Source organism: Mauremys reevesii, linkage group 6 (assembly GCF_016161935.1).
Source record: "Mauremys reevesii isolate NIE-2019 linkage group 6, ASM1616193v1, whole genome shotgun sequence".
NCBI lineage: Eukaryota > Metazoa > Chordata > Testudines > Geoemydidae > Mauremys > Mauremys reevesii.
The window spans coordinates 22,136,594-22,159,814 of record NC_052628.1 but is presented as its reverse complement, the minus strand read 5'-3'; the positions used below and the strand labels follow the sequence as shown (position 1 = coordinate 22,159,814).

Genomic DNA, 23,221 nt, shown 5'->3' with positions numbered 1-23,221 from the left:
GATGAGGTGGAGAGAATCATCCCATGTTTCTCCCCCTACATCATCGTTAGTGCCACCTCAGATTCTGTTCTCTCTAAGGCATGGTCTACACTACGCATTTATACCGAATTTAGCAGCATTAAACCGATTTAACCCTGCACCCGTCCACACAACGAAGCCCTTTATATCGATATAAAGGGCTCTTAAAACTGATTTCTGTACTCCTCCCCGATGAGAGGAGTAGCGCTGAAATCGGTATTGCCATGTCGAGTTAGGGTTAGTGTGGCCGCAATTCGACGGTATTGGCCTCTGGGCGGTATCCCACAGTGCACCATTGTGACCGCTCTGGAAAGCAATCTGAACTCGGATGCACTGGCCAGGTAGACAGGAAAAGCCCTGCGAACTTTTGAATTTCATTTCCTGTTTGCCCAGCATGGAGCTCTGATCAGCACGGGTGGCGATACAGTCCCAAACCCAAAAAGAGCTCCAGCATGGACCATACGGGAGATACTGGATCTGATCGCTGTATGGGGAGACGAATCTGTTCTATCAGAGCTCCGTTACAGAAGACGAAATGCCAAAGCATTTGAAAAAATCTCCAGGCTATAATAGACAGAGGCCACAGCAGGGACTCAGCACAGTGCTGCATGACAAGCGTAACGGAAAGCCAAAGAATCAAATGGACGCTCATGGAGGGAGGGGGGACTGAGGACTCCAGCTATCCCACAGTCCCCGCAGTCTCCAAAAAGCATTTGCATTCTTAGCTGAGCTCCCAATGCCTGAAGGGTCAAAAACATTTTCCCGGGTGGTTCAGGGTATGTCGTCAATTTACCTCCTTCTCCCCCCTCCCCCCCAAAAAATAGAAAAGGGAAAAAAATCGTTTCTCGCCTTTTTTTATGTCGCCTTATGTCTACTGCATGCTGCTGGTAGATGCGCTGAACAGCAGCCTCCCCTCCCCTCCCCTCCCTGGTGGCAGACGGTGCAAAATGACTGATATCCATCGTCGTCGTCATCATCCCGTGAGTGCTCCTGGCTGGCCTCAGTGAGGTCGGCCGGGGGCGCCTGGGCAAAAATGGGAATGACTCCCGGTCATTCCCGGCAGACGGTACAAAAGGCTTGGTAACCATCCTCATCATAGCAGCTGGAGGCTGAGCTCCATCGCGCCCCTCCCCCCCCCCCCTTCATGTCTAATGAAGATTCTGTACTGCCTGGACTATCATAGCAGCGGGAGGCTGCCTCCCCCTCATTTTATCTCACTAAAAAGTCAGTGTTTCTTATTCCTGCATTCTTTATTACTTCATCACACAAATGGGGGGACACTGCCACTGTAGCCCAGGAGGGTTGGGGGAGGAGGGAAGCAACGGGTGGGTTTGTTGCAGGGGCATCTCCTAGAATGGCATCATCATTTCTGCGGGATCTCTGGGGCTCTGACCCGGAGCGGCTGTGCTCTCTGGTTCTCTAGTACACTTGCCCCATGTTCTAGGCAGGACTGACTCTATTTTTAGACAAAGCATAAAGAAGGGAATGACCTGGGAAGTCATTCCCATTTTTGTCCACGGGCCCCCGGCCGACCTCAGCGAGGCCAGCCAGGAGCACCCATGATGGCAGCAGACGGTACAAAAGGACTGAAAACCATCATCGCCAATTTCCAATTGCAGACGGTGCTATAGCTGGTAACCGTCTCTGCTACCTTACAAAGGCAAATGAATGCTGCTGTGTAGCACTGCAGTACCGCGTCTGTCAGCAGCATCCAGTACAATGACAGTGACAAAAGGCTAAACAGGCTGCATGGTTGCCATGCTATGGCGTCTGCCAGGGCAATCCAGGGAAAAAGGGCGCGAAATGATTGTCTGCCGTTGCTTTCACGGAGGAAGGATTGAGTGACGACATTTACCCAGAATCACCCGCGACACTGTTTTGGCATTGGGATCTCAACCCAGAATTCCAATGGGCGGGGGAGACTGCGGGAACTATGGGATAGCTATGGGATAGCTACCCACAGTGCAACGCTCTGGAAATCGACGCTAGCCTCAGTACATGGATGCACACCACCGAAATAATGTGCTTAGTGTGGCCGCGTGCACTCGACTTTATACAATCTGTTTTAAAAAAACGGTTTATGCAAAATTGGAATAATCCCGTAGCATAGACATACCCTAGGTTCTGACAGCATGCATCACGATGGTGTCTGAGTATGTGGAGTGCTGTGTTTTACTTTATCCTTTTTATCTTCAAAGTTGTTTATGAATGATTAATATGATTTGAAGCACCTCTTGTAACTATAACTTCACTTCCCCACAGAGCTTTGAAAGGAGTTTTACGGGTTGGAGTTTTGGCTAAAGGCTTACTTCTCCGTGGAGACCGAAATGTCAACCTTGTTTTGCTGTGTGCTGAGAAGCCTTCAAAGGGATTACTCAGCCGTATTGCAGAAAGTCTTCCCAAACAACTTGCAGTAAGTTGGATTTGGATTTTTGAGAAGATGCCATAAAGAACGTTTTCTGGAGTCAAATAATTTGTAGGGCTGACTGTTCCCCAGTTTTACAGCAGGGACATTAAAAAGTTGTGTAGTATTTTCCCAGTATGATTATCTGAATTCAGTGCCCATGAAAAGTGTCTTTCCAACCCATTGTATGGGTAAGCAGGATCCATTTCACAAGAGCTTGGAAATGTTTGTTCTGCTCCTCACAGGTAGTGCTAGTTCATAGATGTAGTAAGCTCTCCGTCCCTTTATATGTGGAGACAAAAGTTGGTGTAAGAATCCCCTTTTGCCCAAACTACCACCATCAGTGCCAAAGACAGAAGTAATATACATACATGGTAACAGTTATAGGTTGGTTTACTTGAATGGAGATTATAAATAACTGTATTGCTATCAGTTACTATGCACTCCTCACTTGTTACAGATTTTTATATTGAAGTTACAGAACAAGATCTGTATGTGAAAATGATCTACAGTTCCAGAATTATCTCATATACTCGTTCATTAGCCCGTTCATTTATAAGCTGACCCCCCAAGATGGTTAGGTAAATAGCAAAAACTGTATGACCCTTTCATAAGCTGACCCTTTATTTCAGGGGTTGGCAAACTTTGGCTCCTGGCCTGTTAGGGTGAACCGCTAGCGGGCCTGGACATTTTGTTTACCTGGAGCGCTCACAGGCACAGAGCCCCTCAGCTCCCAGTGCCCACGGTTTGCCGTTCCCAGCCAATGGGAGCTGCGGGAAGGGCTCCATGCCTGCAGATGCTCCAGGTGAACATAAGAACGGCCATACCGGATCAGACCAAAGGTCCATCTAGCCCAGTATCCATCTACCGACAGTGGCAAGTACAGCACAATTTACTAGCTTATTAAATATAAATAAATTAACTACTGATTCAGTGGTACAGTATTTCTTTAGTTCTGCCTTATAATTAGATTGCTTAAGAGACTAGTATGTTTATCTAGAGAAGATGCTACATGTAAGAGCTGTACCCATACATCTAAATCCTCCAAACTCTAAATGTGAGACCAGTAGCTAAAATGAAGGACACACAAACATAAGAACATAAGAATGGCCATACTGGGTCAGACCAAAGGTCCATCCAGCCAAGTATCTGTCTACCGACAGTGGCCAATGCCAGGTGCCCTAGAGGGAGTGAACCTAACAGGCAATGATCAAGTGATCTCTCTCCTGCCATCCATCTCCATCCTCTGACAAACAGAGGCTAGGGACACCATTCCTTACCCATCCTGGCTAATAGCCATTTATGGACTTAACCACCATGAATTTATCCAGTTCTCTTTTAAACGCTGTTATAGTCCTAGCTTTCACAACCTCCTCAGGTAAGGAGTTCCACAAGTTGACTGTGCACTGCGTGAAGAAGAACTTCCTTTTATTTGTTTTAAACCTGCTACCTATTAATTTCATTTGGTGACCTCTAGTTCTTGTATTATGGGAATAAGTAAATAACTTTTCCTTATCGACTTTCTCCACATCACTCATGATTTTATATACCTCTATCATATCCCCCCTTAGTCACCTCTTTTCCAAGCTGAAGAGTCCTAGCCTCTTTAATCTCTTTAAACAAAATGACCGTATATTAGATATTCAATTCAATGATTCCATAGAGTTTAAAATCATCAAATTCTAATGTAGACCCGTTTATAAGCCGACCGCTGCTCTTTGATGTGTCATTTTTTTACCAAAAATATTCAGCTTATGAATGAGTATATACGGTAAATTACTAAAACTTAACATACCTTGTGCATCTTTTTCCAATACCTTTTTAAAAAAAGACACCCACCTCATTACTCACTCTGAGATTGCACACACATACATAGCACTGAATGTGAAGTAAAACATCTGCCATAAATCCCCAAATAATGAAAAATTCATACTTAAGATCATAGTTCTATCTCTCACCTACTCCAAAAGCCTACGTATGTTATGGAATCGTAGGTTTGCAATGTTGTCCTCTGTTCTGATGTCACTTGGAGAGGATAATATTGCAAGATAATGTGCTGGCACTATGGATGAATTGCGAAAACTAGCTTTTACTGAATTTTTTGTTTGCTTTTGTTGCTGTAAGCAAAATGTGCAAACCTTGGGCCTGGTCCTCGAGACCAGCCATTTGCCTGTGCAGCTTGTGGAGGAGGGGAGGATGGTGTTGACAGGTTTTCCTTGGGTCATTACGAGCCAATAATTCTGATAATAAGGAATGACTTAGAATAGCCTCATGGCCACTCTTTAAGTTACTGTGTGGGCTGTATTGTTTCTCCAAACCAGGGGAATCCTCCATTGATTAGTTAAACCAGGTTTAAGGCTGTTTTGTTTTTTAACTTAAAAACTGCTGAGAATCTGACCTCTTATTTTGATATATTTTGTGCACGAATTTCCTCAGTGTGGCATCTTTTAAAAATGCTTTTGGGGCAACTGCTACATGTTTTTAGTTACAGTCCCTGATAAACTGCATGGCAGTCCATTTTTTTTAAACTGCATGATTAAAACCATGTAATTATGTATTGAGCATAATATAATATAATGTAGTTCTGTGACCCTCTGAGAATGAATGTGTCCCCCCACCCACCTCTGTTTTTTGTAAGTGCTAAACGTGCAATTGCTGCCAATTTTTTTCATTATTTAGGTAATAAGTCCTGAGAAGTATGACATAAAGTGTGCAGTACCAGAAGCAGCGATAGTTTTGAATTCATGTGTGGAACCCAAAATGCAAGTTACTATCACGTTGACATCACCAGTCATTCGGGAGGAGAACATGAGGGATGGAGGTTGGAAAGTTGTTAATGTTACCTCGATATTACCAGTTTTTGTACATTTATGTAGTCTGTTTAAGATGACATTAAGTCCTGGAAGGCAACATGCTGGCATAATATACGTATTTGATTGAAACCCTACATATTCAACAACCAGTCTTGCTAGAGAACATTAAAATTCAAGGCTTATATGATGCATTTATTTAGTTCAAAAAATTAATCTTCTTCCCCTTAACTTAATGTCCAGCCTCAGCTTTCTGGAAAAGTTACTAAATTATGTCTTTTCTTCTCTCTCCCCTTACAAAATTCGGTTATTTGGAAAACTAAATGTTTTACAGCAAGTGATTACAAGCCTTCCCTAAGAGATTTTGCAGCATATTAGAAAACTAAATCTTTATATCTTTACATTCTGGTTTTGAAACTGGATCTGTCTTGCCACCACTTACATCTTTAACATGGCATTGCTGCGTATAATATACACACGTTATGTTGATGTTCATAGTGCTTGTAGCTTTGTCTGGAAGAATGTGAATTTTTCCAGCTGTCTGAGGTTGGTCTTTGGACTGGAGTGCTTTTATTAAATATACAGGCTCCTGGTATTAAGATCTGAGTATTTTATCCAAATAGCATACACAGAGTAGTACAATAATAAGAAATGGTTTGGTCACTGAGTTAAAGTAGAAGTTAGTTGGCGCTCTTAAAACCGATTTATATTTGTGAATGTGCAATCCCACTGGTGCCAGCAGTGTTGCTTTAGGGTCTGTTCTGTAACACTTTCAAAGCTCCAAAAGCTTTTTAGCCAACAAGCATGATTAATGTCTGCAATAGGTTGGTTCTATTGTTCTATGGGTCAGATAAAATTAACTTTGTTTCCTTTCATCCTGTGTTTTCGTAGTCAAAGAGATCATAACAAACCAGGGTCTGTTGTTGAATATGAACCTACAAGCAGGCAATTTGTCTGTATTAACACTTTTTCATGATGCAGGTTGGGGGAAAAAAAAGTGTGTGTATGTATGTATATGTGTGCGTGTGTATATACATATATAGTTATTTAAAATCATAGAATTCTTTTATTTCATCTCAGCAGTTTTATCTATCCTTTAAAATATTTGAGGCTTCTCATCATGTTAGATATTTTTGAAATTAGAGAATTATAATAAAGCTTTGTTGTCAGAGCTGCTTCCTACGCCAGAAAACAAAGCTGGAATGTGTTCTCTGGATTGGATAACTTTTATTTTTGATCTTTAGTAGTGTGCTGTACACAATTAATGAACTGTGTGTATATCTCCAATTATACATGCTTTGTACAAATACTATTACATCAAGCCCAGTCATTTTCGTCTCATTTTTGGCAATTGAAATTATGCCGGAAATGTGATACTTGCTTTGCATGATTCAGTCCAGGTGAACCATTTCACCTTGTTAACAATTGGTTTAAAAAAAAAAAAAAAAGCAGTTGCCGTTATAGGTTTGATGATAGATGCTATGAAATTAGATTAATTTTAACCATTAACCTTATTCCTTAATGTACTGTGGAAAACTACAATTAGTCCACACTGCAGTTCTAAACTACAGTAAAATTGGTTTGTGGCCATTAGAATTTTATACTGTAATAAATGTGTTTGAAGAAAAAAAAAAATCACAGCTGTTTTTCAATTCATTGATATTTTATGCCCCAAAGGAAACAAAACTATATTTTTGTCTGACCCAGACTTGAGCTAGAATTGTCATTCTGAGTTTGAGTCACCTACTGAATTGATGATATTGCCTTTAGAGAAGCAAAATCAAACGAGGTAAATAGATTTCACTTCAAGACACTGAGCAGTGTAAAATGGATGTGCGGAAAAGTCCACATGTGCAACTAGAAGAAAATGCAGAATATTAAACTACAGATTATTGCAGTAAACCAGGTCGTCTTATGAATATTGCTGCTTATTTGCTGCAGAATAACTGTGTGTGTTTTTTCTCTTACTGCAGCTCCTAATGCTCTGTGTCTTAAAATGGTTTAAAGTCTTTTGCTGGCTTTGTGGGAGCTAGTTTAGGTGATAACGAAGGCTTTGCCGGAGGAAACAGTTTGATTAAAGATGAGACTGTGACTTGCATGTGAAGTAAAATCATATTTAGTGTGTAATAATAATCCCATTAAATGACAAAAGGATAAAAAAGAATTATTTTTAAAAATAAAACTGTTAACCGCACGGCAATTGTGCTATACATTATTGTGCATTTGACAGTTATCCAGCATTTCTCTGAATTGACTTTGAATCTGATAAGTTCAAAATGCTCTAACCCTGGCTGTAGAATCTTTCTCTCAGCAAACAAAGTATATTATATATGTGTGTGTGGTTTGTTTGTTTTTTTTGTTTGTTTTTAACCCTTAGTTTATAAGTCCCGGTCCAAAGCCTTCTAGCAGAGGGAGTTGAATCCTGTCAGGGGTTGCTGCCAAGACATCGGAAGGATTTTTGACCAAGGTTTTCTAAAGCTCAGTGTCACACCTGCCATACTGCACAAAGGATAGGCTTTGGTTGCATAGTCCTAGCATTTACTGTTACTTTGTGTTTTTTCTTTTTGTCTTTTGTCTCTTCTAGAATTAAGCAGTGTTCACACTAGTTTTGAAATAGTTGACTGGGTAACACGTATTTCACATAGTGGAATTTACTGAAATTGATATACCTGTTAACTTTTAATGAGGAAATAGTGTGGACACAGCATGTCTTCTAACCAAAGATTAACCCCTTATGTTCAGGTTATTTATAGAATACAGTTACATAGGGTAATAATTTGTACTTGTTTTTGTAAATTAACATAGCTTTTGTTTTAGGTTAACAGGGTGGCAGGCTAGGAGTCTAATTACTATAGTCTTTAAGGGGTTAATCCACTTGAAACGTAAAACAGGTGCAAAAATCCACAATGACATTTTACAAGAGTTTCTTGAATATATTTTCAGCCAAAATTTATTCTCAGTTGCAATAGGTGCCTTGGCATCTTCTGACTTTCACAATAGCTTTAAGTTTCAAGGTTATTCATGCAGTCTCCATTATTAATGGCACATGGCATATTTCAGATCCATGTTTCCAGCATAAAGTATGATTGTCTACTGTGCATTAAAATGTAAATATTTCATAATAGAATTTTCCAAAGTGTTTCAGTGCTAGAAACTGAGTCATTGCAGTTTCAAGTTATATAGTATATTATTATGCTGAAAGATTGCACAGTGTCACCTATTTGCACATTCGTGTTATAAGAATGTAGATAATTGATACACGCAGGCCACTTGACCCCTAAGTTTGTGTTAATTTCTTAACCTCCCCTTGGCTTTCTACAATGGGTTTTTCTCTAAATGTATTCATTGTCTCTAATACTCATGTTATGCTCCTTTCTTAGATTGCCTTACTTGACAACTTTTGTCTGTAGGTTTACTATTCTTGACTGAAATAATTTTACTTTTAATGTCTTCACTTACTCTTCGAACCCTTCATCAGTGTGAATGGCTCCTCATTTCACCTTATCAAATACAGTCTCACAAATATACTCAAAATTGAGTATCTAAATTTTCCCCAACAAAAATTCTTAATGTGGAATCATTGTGGCTTCTTATATTTCACCTGGTACAGAGCAAAATATGTTTTCCAATGAAAAGGAGACCAAATCCAAACAGTATTCTAGATTAAATTTTTAGTAATTATATTGGAGAGTAAAAGTATCCTTTTTGATTTTATATGCTTTTTAACTGTGGGTGCATCCTAATAGCCTGACTTTTTTCCTTCATTTATATGTTGGCAGTTGCCTTACAGTTTTCCCTTAAATCTTTTTCAAGTCAGTATGCTTCATGAGTGTTATAGTGAATATCACTTTTTTTGTTTGGTGCTCTAACTTGCTCATGTCACATTTTCCAACACCAGACTATTTTTAGTATATTGCCACTCTTCTGAATGAGCCAAATGGAGTGTTGTTTAATTAGTCCTCCTCTGCCATATCAACATATTTTGTTACTCATCGTGAAGGCCATTTTCATATATAATAAGCTAAGGATGTTACAAAACTAATCATTGAGTTACACCATTGGTACACCGTTAGCCAGTTAGAAGCTACCTTTTGTAATCATTCGGTGTTGCCTGTTTTGTTGGGACAACCAATTTGAAAAGCTTATTGTACCTTTTGGTCACTTATTAGGTAGTCATGTTCAACATAACTTGGTCAAAACCCCGTTTCTTGAACACTTAAATGTACAAGATCTATTTTTTTATCTTCCAAACATTCTGATATTGCTTCTACTACTCTTCTTTCTTCTTTCTCCTGCTTAGACTTAACCAAGATATGCCTTTTTCAGCTGTTTAATATTTCTTAGATGAAATTGGACGGTGTGCATATGCCCACCGTGGAGATGCAAAAGCTATAGAAATTAGAGAAATTATAGTAGAAAGTAATTAAACTGATTGGCATTCTACAGAGTATTTCACGTTCTTTCAGTCATATTATAGCAAAATAATTTGCACTATAATTTAAATTTTAATGATATCACCAGATTCTGTGTGCTTCCAGAACTTATTTGTTATACTTGCCCCTTTTTATTAGGAGTAGTTCCAGAGTAACATGAGACCATTTAAGTTCAGCAAACTCAGTTTGTTGTAAATTCTACTCCATTAAAGTGGATTTTTGTGTTCCTTCTGTCTGTGTTCTCTGTGCTGGTGCACTGTGTCCAACCATCCTTCCTTCAATATTTAATTTTAGGGGAAATCTGTTTTGACAAGTTAGTTTGTATGAATAACTGCAGACTACTGCATAATCTGCAGTCCATTAAAATTAGATTGAGGGCTAAATTGTATTATGCTCTTGATCTTTATACTGGGTTATATACTAATCCCAATTAAAGGGATTTTATTGATATGTTGGATGGGGTTTAAACTCTAAATGGCATGTGTGACATTGAAGCTACTTTAAGGAAGTGTCTTGCTCACCTGGTCAAACACCCATTCCTCACTGCATTTTGCCAATTCAATCCATTTTAGATGTAACCTCGGGTATGGTGAAAGACCCACCGGACGTCTTGGACAGGCAAAAATGCCTTGACGCTCTGGCTGCTCTACGCCACGCTAAGTGGTTCCAGGTTCGGAACATCATTTTACTTTCTTCTTGTAGCCTTATGAGAGACTAGTTCAGTTGCAATATAAATGTTTAACTGTGAAAACACTCAAGGTTGCCCATGGTAATAATACTTTAAATTAAATGAACAGAAAAATGTTATCATAGAAAGCTCAGTATGGAAGAACTGCTTTATGCAGTTATTGCTGATCTGACATAAACTCTTTTTCTGATCATTGAGAAGGCGATGTTGAAAGCTTGACTCGCTTTGGGTGATCATATGCTGTGTGTATTTGTAATATATTCCATAAGGCTGCAGAGTAACTTTGCTTTAAATAATGGAATATGTGTTTAAAGCTTTGTGTTTAGATTTAAGACTTTTTTTTCCTATTTCTTGAAGTGCATTAAGTGTAGGGAATGAAAGGTGAGAAATAACTGTTTGGTTTAGTGACTTTGCACTCTGGCAAAGGCACAACAAAGAAACCAAACAGATTCCCTTGACCTTTCAGTCTCTGTACATACTTTTTAGATCTTTATTCTTTTTATTTCTAATATAGAAAGATATATGTATTGTTACAGATGAATATGGTCAAAGTGTACAGGGGATCAAGAAATATTACTCTTGTATAACCTGTGCACTTTGACTTCTACCACCTTAAGTTTACTAACCCTGGCACAAAATACTGCTGTAAATGGCAGCTCATGAACACAGTTTTAGAGTGACTTGTTTCTATTCTATATCTGAGCTTCCATTGAACAGTGGTGTTTTAGCTTTTCAACCTGTGGCCTGTTTTCTGTAGGTGCTGGGATTTATTAACTTGATTTTGTATTGCTCTCAAGGCTAGAGCTAATGGTCTGCAGTCCTGTGTGATTATCATACGTATTCTTCGTGACCTCTGTCAGAGAGTACCAACTTGGTCTGACTTCCCAAGCTGGGTGAGTAATCCTCTTTTGCACGCACTTTAAGGCAGCAGCATGTTGCTACAAGTTCAGTGTCAGAAAATGATGGTGCAACCTTTTTTTTTTTTAAATAAAGCCATATATCAAGAATCAGTTTTTTGGTTTGTTTTATTCCCTCAGCAGACAATTTATTTTAAATCTTTAAAAAGAACCCAGACTTCTGGTATCCTATGATTTCTGAAGTTAGATCTTTACCAAAGAATTTTTCTCCTACAGAACAAAAATATCACCAAAGAATTCAGTACTTCTTTTTTCTCTTCTTCTAAGAGTTTGTATAGAAGTTAGGAATGATTATTTTTCATCTCAGTTTACTCTGAATTGCTTGGCCTTTCTTTCCTGAGACTTGTTTGAAATAGTTTGTCAAATGTATCTGGATAACCATTGCAGAGCAAACTGTGTGTAAAAGTTACTTGCTAAGGACCCCTTCTGTTACCACTCTCCTTAATATCTGTTGCTGCTGCCAGATATGGTACCAGAGTACTGATATATGATGGTCCATCTTTGACAGGGAGAGTGTTGGCAATGGTTCAAACCACTTTATTGTTAGTTTCTGTTTGGACAAGAAGTGAGTTCTAAGATAGGAGGAGGACTATAAAAGAATTTACCAAGTCACTTCTGCTTAACTGAAAATAGCGTATAAGAGTTAAATGTTTTTATTAAGGCTTATTTGGCTTTAAAATAATATTTGAGCAGACTAAACATAGCACCAGATTCTGTGCTGCATCTCTTGAAAGAGCCAGCACACAAAGCATAGCTCAAGGGGGAGAGAGGGCAAAGATGCCCTCCGTAAACTACCAGCATTCCAGACTGCTGAGAGGCTGATACAGTCCCCAGTAGAAGTTGAGAGCCTTGGAGGCTGCTCTGACTTAAGACTGTTTTCCTCGGGCTGCCCTCTGGGCTGAAGTGTCATCATAGTGATGGGTACTATGACTGTGCTCCAGAGACACACTCCTTACATTGGAACTTGCGTGTGCCACTTGTGTTGGCCCTGTGTGTGATGTGGGAGCAGGCATAGAATCAGCTTCATAGTTTCTTTAGTCCTCAACATAAAGTTACAAATTTCTGCAGAAAGAAAAGGTATTTAGAGTTTCATTATTTATGGTTCGAACTCCCTCTTCTAGGAAAATAAAAGTGAGGCTTTAACTATTTAATATGGGGTGGAGAGCCAGAGGGAGGAGGAAGTTTACTACTTCGCTCTTCATTAATACACACTTCCTGGTGGCCCCGAGGAATTTAGATAAAACTTCTCTTTCTACAGAAGAAGTTATATAATGCATTGCATACAGGAAAAAAATACTACATCAAAACATTTTAGGTTGCAAAACATCAAACACTCAAAAATTAGGTTTCAGAGTGGTAGCCGTGTTAGTCTGTATCAGCAAAAAGAACGAGGAGTACTTGTGGCACCTTAGAGACTAACAAATTTATTTGGGCATAAGCTTTTGTGGGCTAAAACCCACTTCATCGGATGCATGCACTGGAAAATACAGTAGGAAGAGATATATATTCTTTGGCCAAACCAGACAGTCTCTACGCAAATGTACATGGCAGAGGGGCATTGCTTTCACATGATAGCATATATCACATTGGTAGATGTGCAGGTGAACGAGCCTCTGAGGGTAGACTGATGTGATTGGGTCCTATGATGGTGTCCCTTGAATAGATATGTGGACAGAGTTGGCAACAGGCTTTGTTGCAAGGATAGGTTCCTGGGTTAGTGTGCTTGGTGTGTGGTTGCTGGTGAGTATTTGCTTCAGGTTGGGGGGCTGTCTGTAAGCAAGGACTGGCCTGTCTCCCAAGATCTGTGAGAGTGAGGGATCGCTTACAGACAGCCCCCCATCCTGAAGCAAATACTCACCAGCAACCACACGCTAGCCCAGAATAAATGGACACAAATCAGGCGTCAATAATTATAACGTTCAAAAACCAGTCGGAGAACACTTCAGCCTCCCTGGTCACTCAATTACAGACCTAAAGTCGCAATTCTTCAACCAAAAAAAATTAAACAGACTCCAACGAGAAACTGCAGAACTGAATTAATCTGCAAACTGGACACCATTAAATTAGGCTTGAATAAAGACTGGGAGTGGATGGGTCATTACACAAAGTAAAAACTATTTCCCCATTCTAATTTTCCCCCTACTGTTACTCACACCTTCTTGTCAACTGTTTGAAATGGGCCATCCTGATTATCACTACAAAAGTTGTTTTCCCCTCCTGCTGATTAGTCTCGTTAGAGTTGGTATGGCCACACCAATTTTTTCATGGTGTGTGTCTTCCTACTGTATTTTCCACTGCATGCATCCAATGAAGTGGGTTTTAGCCCACAAAAGCTTATGCCCAAATAAATTCATTAGTCTCTAAGGTGCCACAAGTACTCCTCATTCTTTTTTCAAAAATTAGGAAATGCCAGAATTTAGGTTACTTATGTATTGCAAATTCTACCCCATTGCATTATGATGCATTATTTATTGAATTATCATACACTGTTTGTTTTTTTTCCTCATTATCCCTACCTGATTTGGTTCATAGGATGGACAGTGCTCAGAGAATGAGGCAGCGGTTCGATATTTTTGTACTCCCCATTCAGTTAGTGGCTCTCCCTCCCCTATTTACCAGGTACCATCCAAAGCCTCCAATTAATTCAGAATTATTTATTTCATCATAGTCTTTTCTAGGGCACTCATCACCTTAGTATGTGAGTGCCTCACAAACATTAATGAATTTTTCTATACTGCAAGATGGGAGACACAAAGATTTGCCTGAGGCCACATAGTGAATCAGTGGCAAACCTAGGATTTGAACACACACTCCTGATTCCCAACCCTGTCCTCATTCTTTCAGACCATACTGTCTTATTGCTAGAGCTGCTGAATATTCACAGCTCCCATTGACTTCTGTTGTAGCTGTGAGTGCTCTGCATATCCGGCCCCAGGTATCTGAAGTTGAGCAGAGCAGGAATGAGGAATACTCAATTAGCAGCAAAATGTTGGTTTAAGTAATTTGTTCAGCATTATATTGAAAGACTGTGGCAGAAGCCGGGATAGAATTGAATTCTCCTGTATGTCATTCACCTGCCTTAACCACAAGATCATCCTTTCTCTTCTTACAGTCCCCTGCCTTGGTTTCTATACACTATCCAACTGCTAGAACAAATGAAGCAGGGATCTTACAGACTAATTCATTACTTGACTGTGATTCATTCCCTGCTTGCTGTGCATCTTGTGCACTGAATGAAGCTGGGATTCTCTGGAAAACAGTCTTTAATTATCTGATCACATACTATCAGAAGGAATGTAAGCAAAGCTGCAGAATTAGGGCTGCACAGGCAACCCAAATGCCTTGTATTCTAATGCTCAACTTAGTAAAATAACAGAAGGGTAGCCATGTTAGTCTGGATCTGTAAAAAGCGACAGAGTCCTGTGGCACCTTATAGACTAACAGACGTATTGGAGCATAAGCTTTCATGGGTGAATATTCCCCTTTGTATTCACCCACAAAAGCTTATGTTCCAATATGTCTGTTAATCTATAAGGTGCCACAGGACTCTTTGTCGCTTTTTAGTAAAATAAATAATCATCTTTTAATGGGTTTCTTTTTTGGGGGGGGAGGGGGGGATTTCCTAGTCTTTTAAAAGAAAAAGGTAAATTATTTTATATGCAGCTGTATCATCCCCACTATCCTGCATCACCTGGTGTAGGGTTTGAATGCTAAACCTTCAGTTGTTCCACACAGCTTGAGCCACAGGACTAACTATTTGATCTTAGGAAATTATCCCTCAGGATGGAAGGGGTTGATCAAGAGAAGTCTCTGGCCCAGTGCGCACACGCTTGTTCTCCGTTTCTCTTCTCTCAGCTTCCTGTCTCAATACAGTAAAGGGAAGGGGGAACCAGGCCCAGATTGTGCTCTCTCCACCCCCATCCAATTCCCTACCGAATTTCCCTGAAGAGTGTGTCCACTCCTGGGATTCCCAGTGCAGTCTGTATTACTGATGCTGCTTTGGCAGTGATGTGGACCAGACTTGGATTAGAATGTTTGTGTTCAGGGGACTGTTTTGGCATGCTGCTAACAGATGTGACAGAAGGGAAATTGTGATTTTTTTTTTCTTCTTTCATTTATATCTCAGCTAAGCCTGAACAGAATTGCATGGGTCAAAGAAAAGGTACTTTTCTAACCCTAGGATGTTCTCCCTGCTGAATTTAAAAGGCCAACTGCAAACAATGGAGGTGTTAGAGCATCTCAAAAAAGGTCATAAGAATCTTTTAGTGGGAAGTGTTAGACAACCTAAATATAGGGTTATTACTCTTGGGCTAATTTTGTATCACTATTCAGCTGTCTAAAAATCTGGTAGTCTAACTTTTTTTACATTTCAACTGGACACAATATTCTTTGTGTAATTTCTTATTAAGCTGTGTATACCAGAAGATCTGAGTTGAATTGTGACGGTTTCTTTTTTTAAAGCAGCCTAGTAAAATAGTCTCTTTTTTTTCTCTTCTTGATTTTAGGCTATGGAGTTACTAGTAGAGAAAGCGATCAGCAGTGCTTCTGGACCACAAAGCCCTGGGGATGCATTGAGGAGAGTTTTTGAGTGTATATCTTCAGGAATAATCCTTAAAGGCAGGTTGCACTTGTTTGATACAAATTTTAGATTTTGCCAAGGGCATTTATAAGTTCAGCTAAAATGTATATTTTAGTTACTATATATAATCCGTATATGTGGACTCTAGTAATGGTAACTAGCCGTATTGTTATAGGTGGTCCTGGCCTTTTGGATCCTTGTGAAAAAGATCCTTATGATACACTTGCTTTAATGACAGACCAGCAACGAGAGGATATTACTTCGAGTGCACAGGTAATGAACATTCTAATAAAATGTCCAAGGGTGGTGGTTGTGGTGGTATGCTGAAATATTGAAGATCTTTCTCCTTCAATAGTAAAACTTGGGGGGGGAATTGAGTCATGTAACAGAAGTTTGAGTAAATGCACAGATGAGTACTCAGCCCTTAAACTGAGCATATAAGTGTTCTCACATAATGCTCAGTGCACCTATTAGAAACAGGCAATAAACATGCCTTGCTGTTCCGTAATCCTGAGGGCACTTACGCTGGGGATCAAACTAGCTCCTAAATAAGGATAGCCTTTATGATGGCTTTATGCCCGACAGGGATTCCCTTGTGGGGGGAAGTATTCCAACTGTACGTTTGGTGCAGTTTTAAGTCAGCTTTATGGCACAAAGGATACTTTGTCATAAACTAAGATGTGGATTTAAGATTAGCTGTTGCTACTGCCAAGATTAGGAAAAGGATTACTGCAGTTCCAGCCTTTTGTACTTGCAAGGATGTTCACGCTTGTCTGTCTCTTGTCAGTCTAAATGACTGTATCTGTTTAAACTTAACTATATTGGATTGAAAAGGATTACTGTAGATACATTTGCATAAACTTCGATTTTATTTTTTTAAATGTGGTTTATGAAAAATGTTAACTGCCTCCATTGTCATATTTAGTTTAACATTTGTTTCTGATAAAAGGTTTTTGTTTTGTTTTCCCCCTCCCCCCCTCTGTTACCAGTTTGCACTGAGACTCCTTGCATTCCGTCAAATACACAAAGTTCTAGGAATGGATCCATTGCCACAGATGAACCAACGTTTCAACATTCATAACAATCGTAAAAGGAGAAGAAGCAGTGATGGGGTCGATGGGTTTGAAGCAGAGGGGAAAAAAGACAAAAAGGATTACGATAACTTTTAAAAATGTCTGTCATCAGTGTTAAGACAGGAAGTGATAATAGGAGTCCATTTGTTGCCTGACTCTTTTTTATTCATAATAATGTCTGTTTTAAAACATCCAAAAAACAGATGGAAGATCAATTTTGCAGAAAGAGGACTTAACTCTTCTGTGAAGTTCTAAACTTTTAATGGATGTGCAGTATCAGACAAATTATGGATGTAAAGATACCACAAATGGAAATTGTGCTCTGATTTAAAAAAAATTAGCTTATTTTTTTCCCCATTATTTTTTTTATTTAGACATAGGTTACTAACTGTAGTAATTTCCCTATTTTTTGTCCTTTTTATTAACTAGTCACTAGTGCATTGTCTTAAATCCTGACTGTATTTAATGCCGCATTTGTGCTTCAGTAGCTATGAATATTTTGATATTTTATTTTGAAGTTTTGTTTGCCTTTGACACTAGTTGTATAAGTTACTCTGTGTTATAGATGGTATATAGTTTCCCTCCCACTTAATATTTTACAGCAGAACTTTTTTTTGTAAAGTGAGACTGCAGGATTTTGGTTTTTTTCCTAAATGTGAAGGGTTACAACACACAATTATCCTGCCGTTTGAGTGCTCAGAATTAAATGTTTCTGCCAATCTTGTGGCATTTTGTCTCTTTAGTGTGATATAATGGTGTAATTAAGACAGATTTGTGTTAATCTAATCAAGTTTGCTGTTAGTTGTGCATTAGCAGTATAAAAGCTAATATATACAGTATGGTCTTGCAACAGTTTTAAAACAGCTACATAATTGATCAAAAATGCATGACATTTTTGTTTTAATAGAAGGGCTTTTAAAACTATCATTTTAGGTTTAATGCATAGGTCTTTGTATGACTGACTTTGTGACATAGCAAGGCCAAAAAAAAAAATAACTTTCTGAATTTTTTTTTCTTAAGATGCTAATAAAAGAGGGCATTTTCCCATTGGGACAAAGTTGGCAGTTGTTTTCAGACAGCTTTGTCAATGTGATACTAATGCCATTTCATTAGCCCTTAAAATAGATGTTTGCCATATCAGTGCCTGTGAGGTAACTCCTAGTAGCTATTCCTGCATAGCTATTTTTCTGTGATTTTTTTTTTTTCAGTAACTTGAAAACTAAAACTAAAGTGGATAAAGTATTGCTGACACAGTGAAGGTTATCAAAGAAAAAAACCCAGAAAATTATTTGATGTGGCCATAGTGTATGCTTATGTTTTCTTCAAAAAGCTAAATATTATAGCAATGGTGTAAGTAAAATTACATCATACTGTTGATGTATGCTCCAGTACACAGATGTGATTTGTTGTCACAGCACTACAGTGGGATACGCAACAGTGAAATACGCAAATAAAAACTAAAGTTTATTAAATGACTTTAACGTTCATTATACACTGGAAACTGAAGTTCTGCTCTTTCTGTTTGGTGTGCACTATGCTTAGCTGAAGACCTGAAAAAATACATGGGTTTAATATTGACTATGATAACATTCCTATAACTATTTTACAAATGACTGTAGGAAAATGTCAGATATTGCAAAGAACACTGGTTTTCTTGATTTAAAATTACTTCAAAGCCTTTTGTTCCAATTCATCAGGTTGAACTTATCTTTGACCTTTTAAGTGATTAATTATTTTGCTTGTCCTTCAAAATATACTGGAGAAATTCCAAAAACATTTTAACACAATGGGCCGGTGGAATGTAAATACAATATTAATATAGGAGCGGGATCTTGTTTAAGTTTAAATATACAGTATCCTGTGAGCATCAAACACTGCAACTTAAAAAAATTAATACAAAGATATTAGTGGTCAGCAAACAAAATAATGGAAAGCTTTCCCAGTACAGAAAAAGATTCCTTAAAAATAGTTTCATATGGGAAATAGAGTAACTAGCATGTGCTCAAAAATTATTTTTAACAAAAGAGGATTGCACTAACGTCCTTTGTGCTACCTTGGCACTCAGTTCAGCAGTATGTAGTTGCTCAAGATCCTCTCCCTTTAAAAAGGAAGGAGTTTTGCTGCCATGGTGTCCAATCAGTCATTGCCGTTTATTATTTTGGAAGTTGCTTCATGTCTTATATTTCAGTTGCTGTTCATTTGGCCATTTTAATTCCCTACGAAAGTTTCCTATCCAAATGAGAGATGCTGTCAGTTTAGTCATGTGACCCTATTCTTTAGGATGAAAAGGTCAAAGATAAGTTTTGGATTTCCTGCATTTTTGTTTCACTGACTTATACCTCTTAACCAGTTTCTGGATGTTTGAAATATTGTATACTTGAAGTGATTCCCCATTAAACATGAAACTGTGACCATGATTTTTGATTTTTGTAGTAAAGAGTGGATTTGCAGTTTTGTTTTTCCTATCCATTATCTATGGATTATTTTAACTTGACAAAAATTACTGGCTTGTGTAGAATTAAGAGAAGGAAAAAATCAGACAATTGAATTTTTTATTTTTAACAAGCTTGTAGAATGCTTTTGCATTAAACTGTTTAATCTACTAAATCCTTTTTTATATGCATGCATTTACAAAAAACACCTAAAACTGGTTTTCAAACACACAAATAATACATAAACTCAGCATTTGACTATCCAGTGGAATAATCATTGTTAAACTGAATAATATTGATAATATATTGCATAACTACTTAGCAATATTTACCTTCTTTGAGTAGTGTCCCTAGAGGTGCTCCATTTCAGGGGTGCATGCACCCTTCCACCATTGATTATTCTGATGTATTTCAGCATCCCTGGGTTTTAAGAGGTATGTTTCTGGCTGGGAGCCAATCTCAGTAAGTGATGGGCATCCTTGGTGCTCCTTTGTTTGGGAGATAATCACAGCCCTAATAAGTGCAAGATTTGCTCATCTTTCAAGGCCAGATCTCAGAAGACCAGAAAGGTCAAATTTAGACTTTTAATGGTGGAGCAAGCATTAAGATCAGCTTCTGACCCATGTAACAAGGACCTCCCTGTACACAGAGCTTCCAGTACCACTAGTGCTTCATCTATCTCAAGACAACACTCACTGAGCATCTCTGGAGATTCAAGTATGCAAGTGTCATCCTCGACGTCTGGGAATGTCTCACCGAAAGCTTCAGGAGAGGGAGCTTCTGTGACAGTACCTTCAGGTTAGAGAGCTGTATTATCGAAGCCTTTGACCACCAATAAAAAGAGTAGGAGCACCTGTTCTACTATGAAATGTTGATCTCCATCTGCAAGAAGGTCCTGGAGACCTCAGGTCCCAAAGGGTCCCTGAGGCTTTGAATGGCTTTGCTACCCTGAAGGTTTCTAAAGTGTATTCTAAAAGCAATACCTTGCAACAGGATTCAGTACTGAGGACCTCTTCAACTATAGATAACCGAACCTAGGCTAGTAGCTGTGTCGTCAGACTCAGTTATCCTTTCGGTATCTATACCATCATCATGTATTGCAGCAGTACCAGTGGCATTTGACCATGATCTTTCTCATATCAGGTTTGTCTGTACCATCAATACCGAAACTGGCCTCCAAAGGAAATCATCAAATTTCCACCAATATACCATCGGTATTGCAGGAGTTTAGATACTCTAAAGACCTCCTGGTCTCCACTGAGCCAAAATCTGTTACTTACCAGTACCACTCATCATGTGGTACTGCAGTCTGCTAGGTCACCAGCTCCACATTTGTCATTGAGACAGTCTTACTGACTTCAACCATACAGGGCAAATAGTTATCACCTCCCCTGGGATATGTTGAGGAGAGCTCCTCTGACTCACAAATTTTAGTATAGGGTTCTTCTGTATATTCTAGGAGGCATAATTAACCTCCATGTACTGATACTGTGGAGGATACCAGACCTCAGCTTCCACCCCCTTGGTATAATCAGTAGAGGCTGCTCCTACTATGCCCTAGTGGCCTTGTTGGGATCCTTGGCCCATTTACTGACAACAATTTAGGTCGGCATCGACCCACTTGGAGCATAGATAGAGGCATTCTTCTCAACCAGAGAAGGAGACTTTTGAGGTGCAGGAGGCAAGGGCTGACAGAGAGGTGACACTAATATTGCTTCATCACCAGATGAAGCTGTCATGCATTAACCTCCTTCCGTGGCAGATCAACTTAGGATGTTTCAAGAGCTGATGAAACGTATTGCCTATATGCTTCAAATTCCATTACAGGAAGTCCAGGATTCCCATCATAAACTCCTGGACACTTTACACACCTCGGCCTCTATACAGGTAGCCATCCCCATCAGTGAAGCTTTGCTGGAGCCTGCTATAAACCATCTGACAGACTCCAACTTACAAGCATGCAGGTAAAAAGTACTATGTCCCCGCAGGGATTCCAAGTTCTTATTTTCTTACCCTATACTGAACTCTTTGGTAGTAGGAGCTGTCAATGAATGTGGTAGACAACACAACACAATTTTAAGTCTATCCCTTACTCCAAAGACCGCAAGAAACTTGACCTCTTCGATCATAAGTTCTACTCAGCCACACTACAATTTTGAATGACGAATCACCAGATACTTATGTTGAAATATTATTATTTAAACTACAAGAAATTTAATTTTCTAATGAATGCCTTCAGAGAAGCATGGGAGCAATTCAAGGCTATCTTACAGGAAGGTCAGCTTTTGGCAAAAACAATGTTACAGGCCTCCTTAGATGCTGTTGGTACTGCAGCACAATCCACATCCACCATAATTGTGATGCCACAAGCATCTTGGCTGCAGCTTTCTGATTTCCCTAGGGAATTACAAAGTACTGTTGAAGACCTTCCTTTTGACGGCAACAAACTGTTTGCTCAGTCTACCAGTGACTCACTTCACACTCTCTAAAGACTTGAGGACCATGCTCAAATACCTCAGGATCTATATACCTCTGAACATAAGATTTAGCAGGTCTCAGAATGCACAGAGGTTTTGTCCAGCCCATTTTCTAACTTCTGTAGGCCACCCGAGCCACCAACCAACAAAGAAGCTGCCAGCTTCTGTCACAGCTACTTTTTCTCAGTCATCAGTGTCTTCCAAGCACCATTGTTGATGGCTTGGTCAGAGTGTCAACTATCCAGTCGACCAGGACTTACTGCTAGACTGTCCTACCTGCCGTTCCTCTTTTGGATACCATCTCTCCCAATTTCAAGCTGCATGGGAGAGCATAACATTGGCCAAATGCATGTTGGAAGCCATAACATCTGGTGGTTCTTCGAGTGCTTGCTCATGTCCATTCCACATTAGTTGTGCGCGCATTGCTGCTGGAGATTTTTCCCTCAGTGGTATGTCGGGTCGGCTCTAGCACCCTCCGGTGCTGCATGCTTATGCACCGGTGTAAGGGGCACAGCCAGCTCCGCACCCTCTCAATTTCTTCTTACTGCCCATGACAGTTGCTGGAACATCTCCTCTTGCTTTGGCAAGGCATTTTTCAGTGGTTTTCTTCTCTGTATCTTAGTTTTAATCTTAGTATAGTTGTAGTGTAAATATTGTAAATAGTATTAGTGTAGGTAGATAGTCCCCCTACTTCATTGTAGAGGGGCCAGGCATTCCCTAGGCTTCAAACCTTGTGCCTCCTGTGACAAGCCTGTGCCTTTGGAGCGACCCACAGCCAGTTGTCTGAAGTGTCTGGGGGAGAGTCCCGTCGGAGGGTGCTGTCAGATTTGTTGGGACTTTAAGCCTTGTACGAAGAAAGAGAGAGAGGCTAGACAGAGCTATCCTAACGGAAGCCGCTCTTAGACGGGCGTCAGAGCCAAGCCACTTGGATTCAGCACCAGATACTTCGGCATCAGTGCAAAGCACCCATCCGACCCTGTGCATTTCCCTGCACTATTCTCTATCATTGGTGCCAGAAGAACTATAAAAAGCAACGCTTTGCACTCTACAGTGCCAAAGAAAGGCAATCAAGGGGAAGGCAGTGGAGTGCGACCTGTGTTGGGCCACTCCACCCCTTCCCCTCACACACACACACACACAGTCCCTTGGCAGTACCATCGACTTCACCTAGAGAGTAGTTGAGTCCTCTGTGGGACCCTCTGCCGATGCCAGGATGTCATTGCTGTGCCAGCGGAATCATGGTGCCTTCTATCCTGGAGGCCTCTGCAGTGTCCAGGGACTTGCCACTCCCAGTACCACTGACTCTGATTGGACAACTGCTGGCTCCAGTGTGCCTGAGCAGGAGAGAGCACGGTGCTCTGAGCTCCTTTCTGTCACTGGGTCCCTCAGT

General features: G+C 39.7%; 1 protein-coding gene across 3 annotated transcripts in view; it reads left to right on the top strand.

Annotated features, from left to right (window-relative positions):
- The window catches only part of ZFR (zinc finger RNA binding protein), a 53,574-nt gene extending 34,235 nt beyond the window's left edge, over window positions 1-19,339 (top strand). For 2 of the 3 annotated variants that reach the window (XM_039545760.1, XM_039545759.1), the window contains exons 14-20: window positions 2,281-2,431; window positions 5,102-5,243; window positions 10,238-10,335; window positions 11,151-11,246; window positions 15,776-15,887; window positions 16,025-16,122; window positions 16,839-19,339. In XM_039545760.1, coding sequence (XP_039401694.1) covers window positions 2,281-2,431; window positions 5,102-5,243; window positions 10,238-10,335; window positions 11,151-11,246; window positions 15,776-15,887; window positions 16,025-16,122; window positions 16,839-17,018 — 877 coding nt within the window. In that variant the 3' untranslated portion in view covers window positions 17,019-19,339. Of the gene's footprint in view, window positions 1-2,280; window positions 2,432-5,101; window positions 5,244-10,237; window positions 10,336-11,150; window positions 11,247-15,775; window positions 15,888-16,024; window positions 16,123-16,838 lie in introns of those variants that run through there. The other variant, XR_005600829.1, reaches the window with a different exon arrangement.
- Window positions 19,340-23,221: the final 3,882 nt, after the last annotated feature.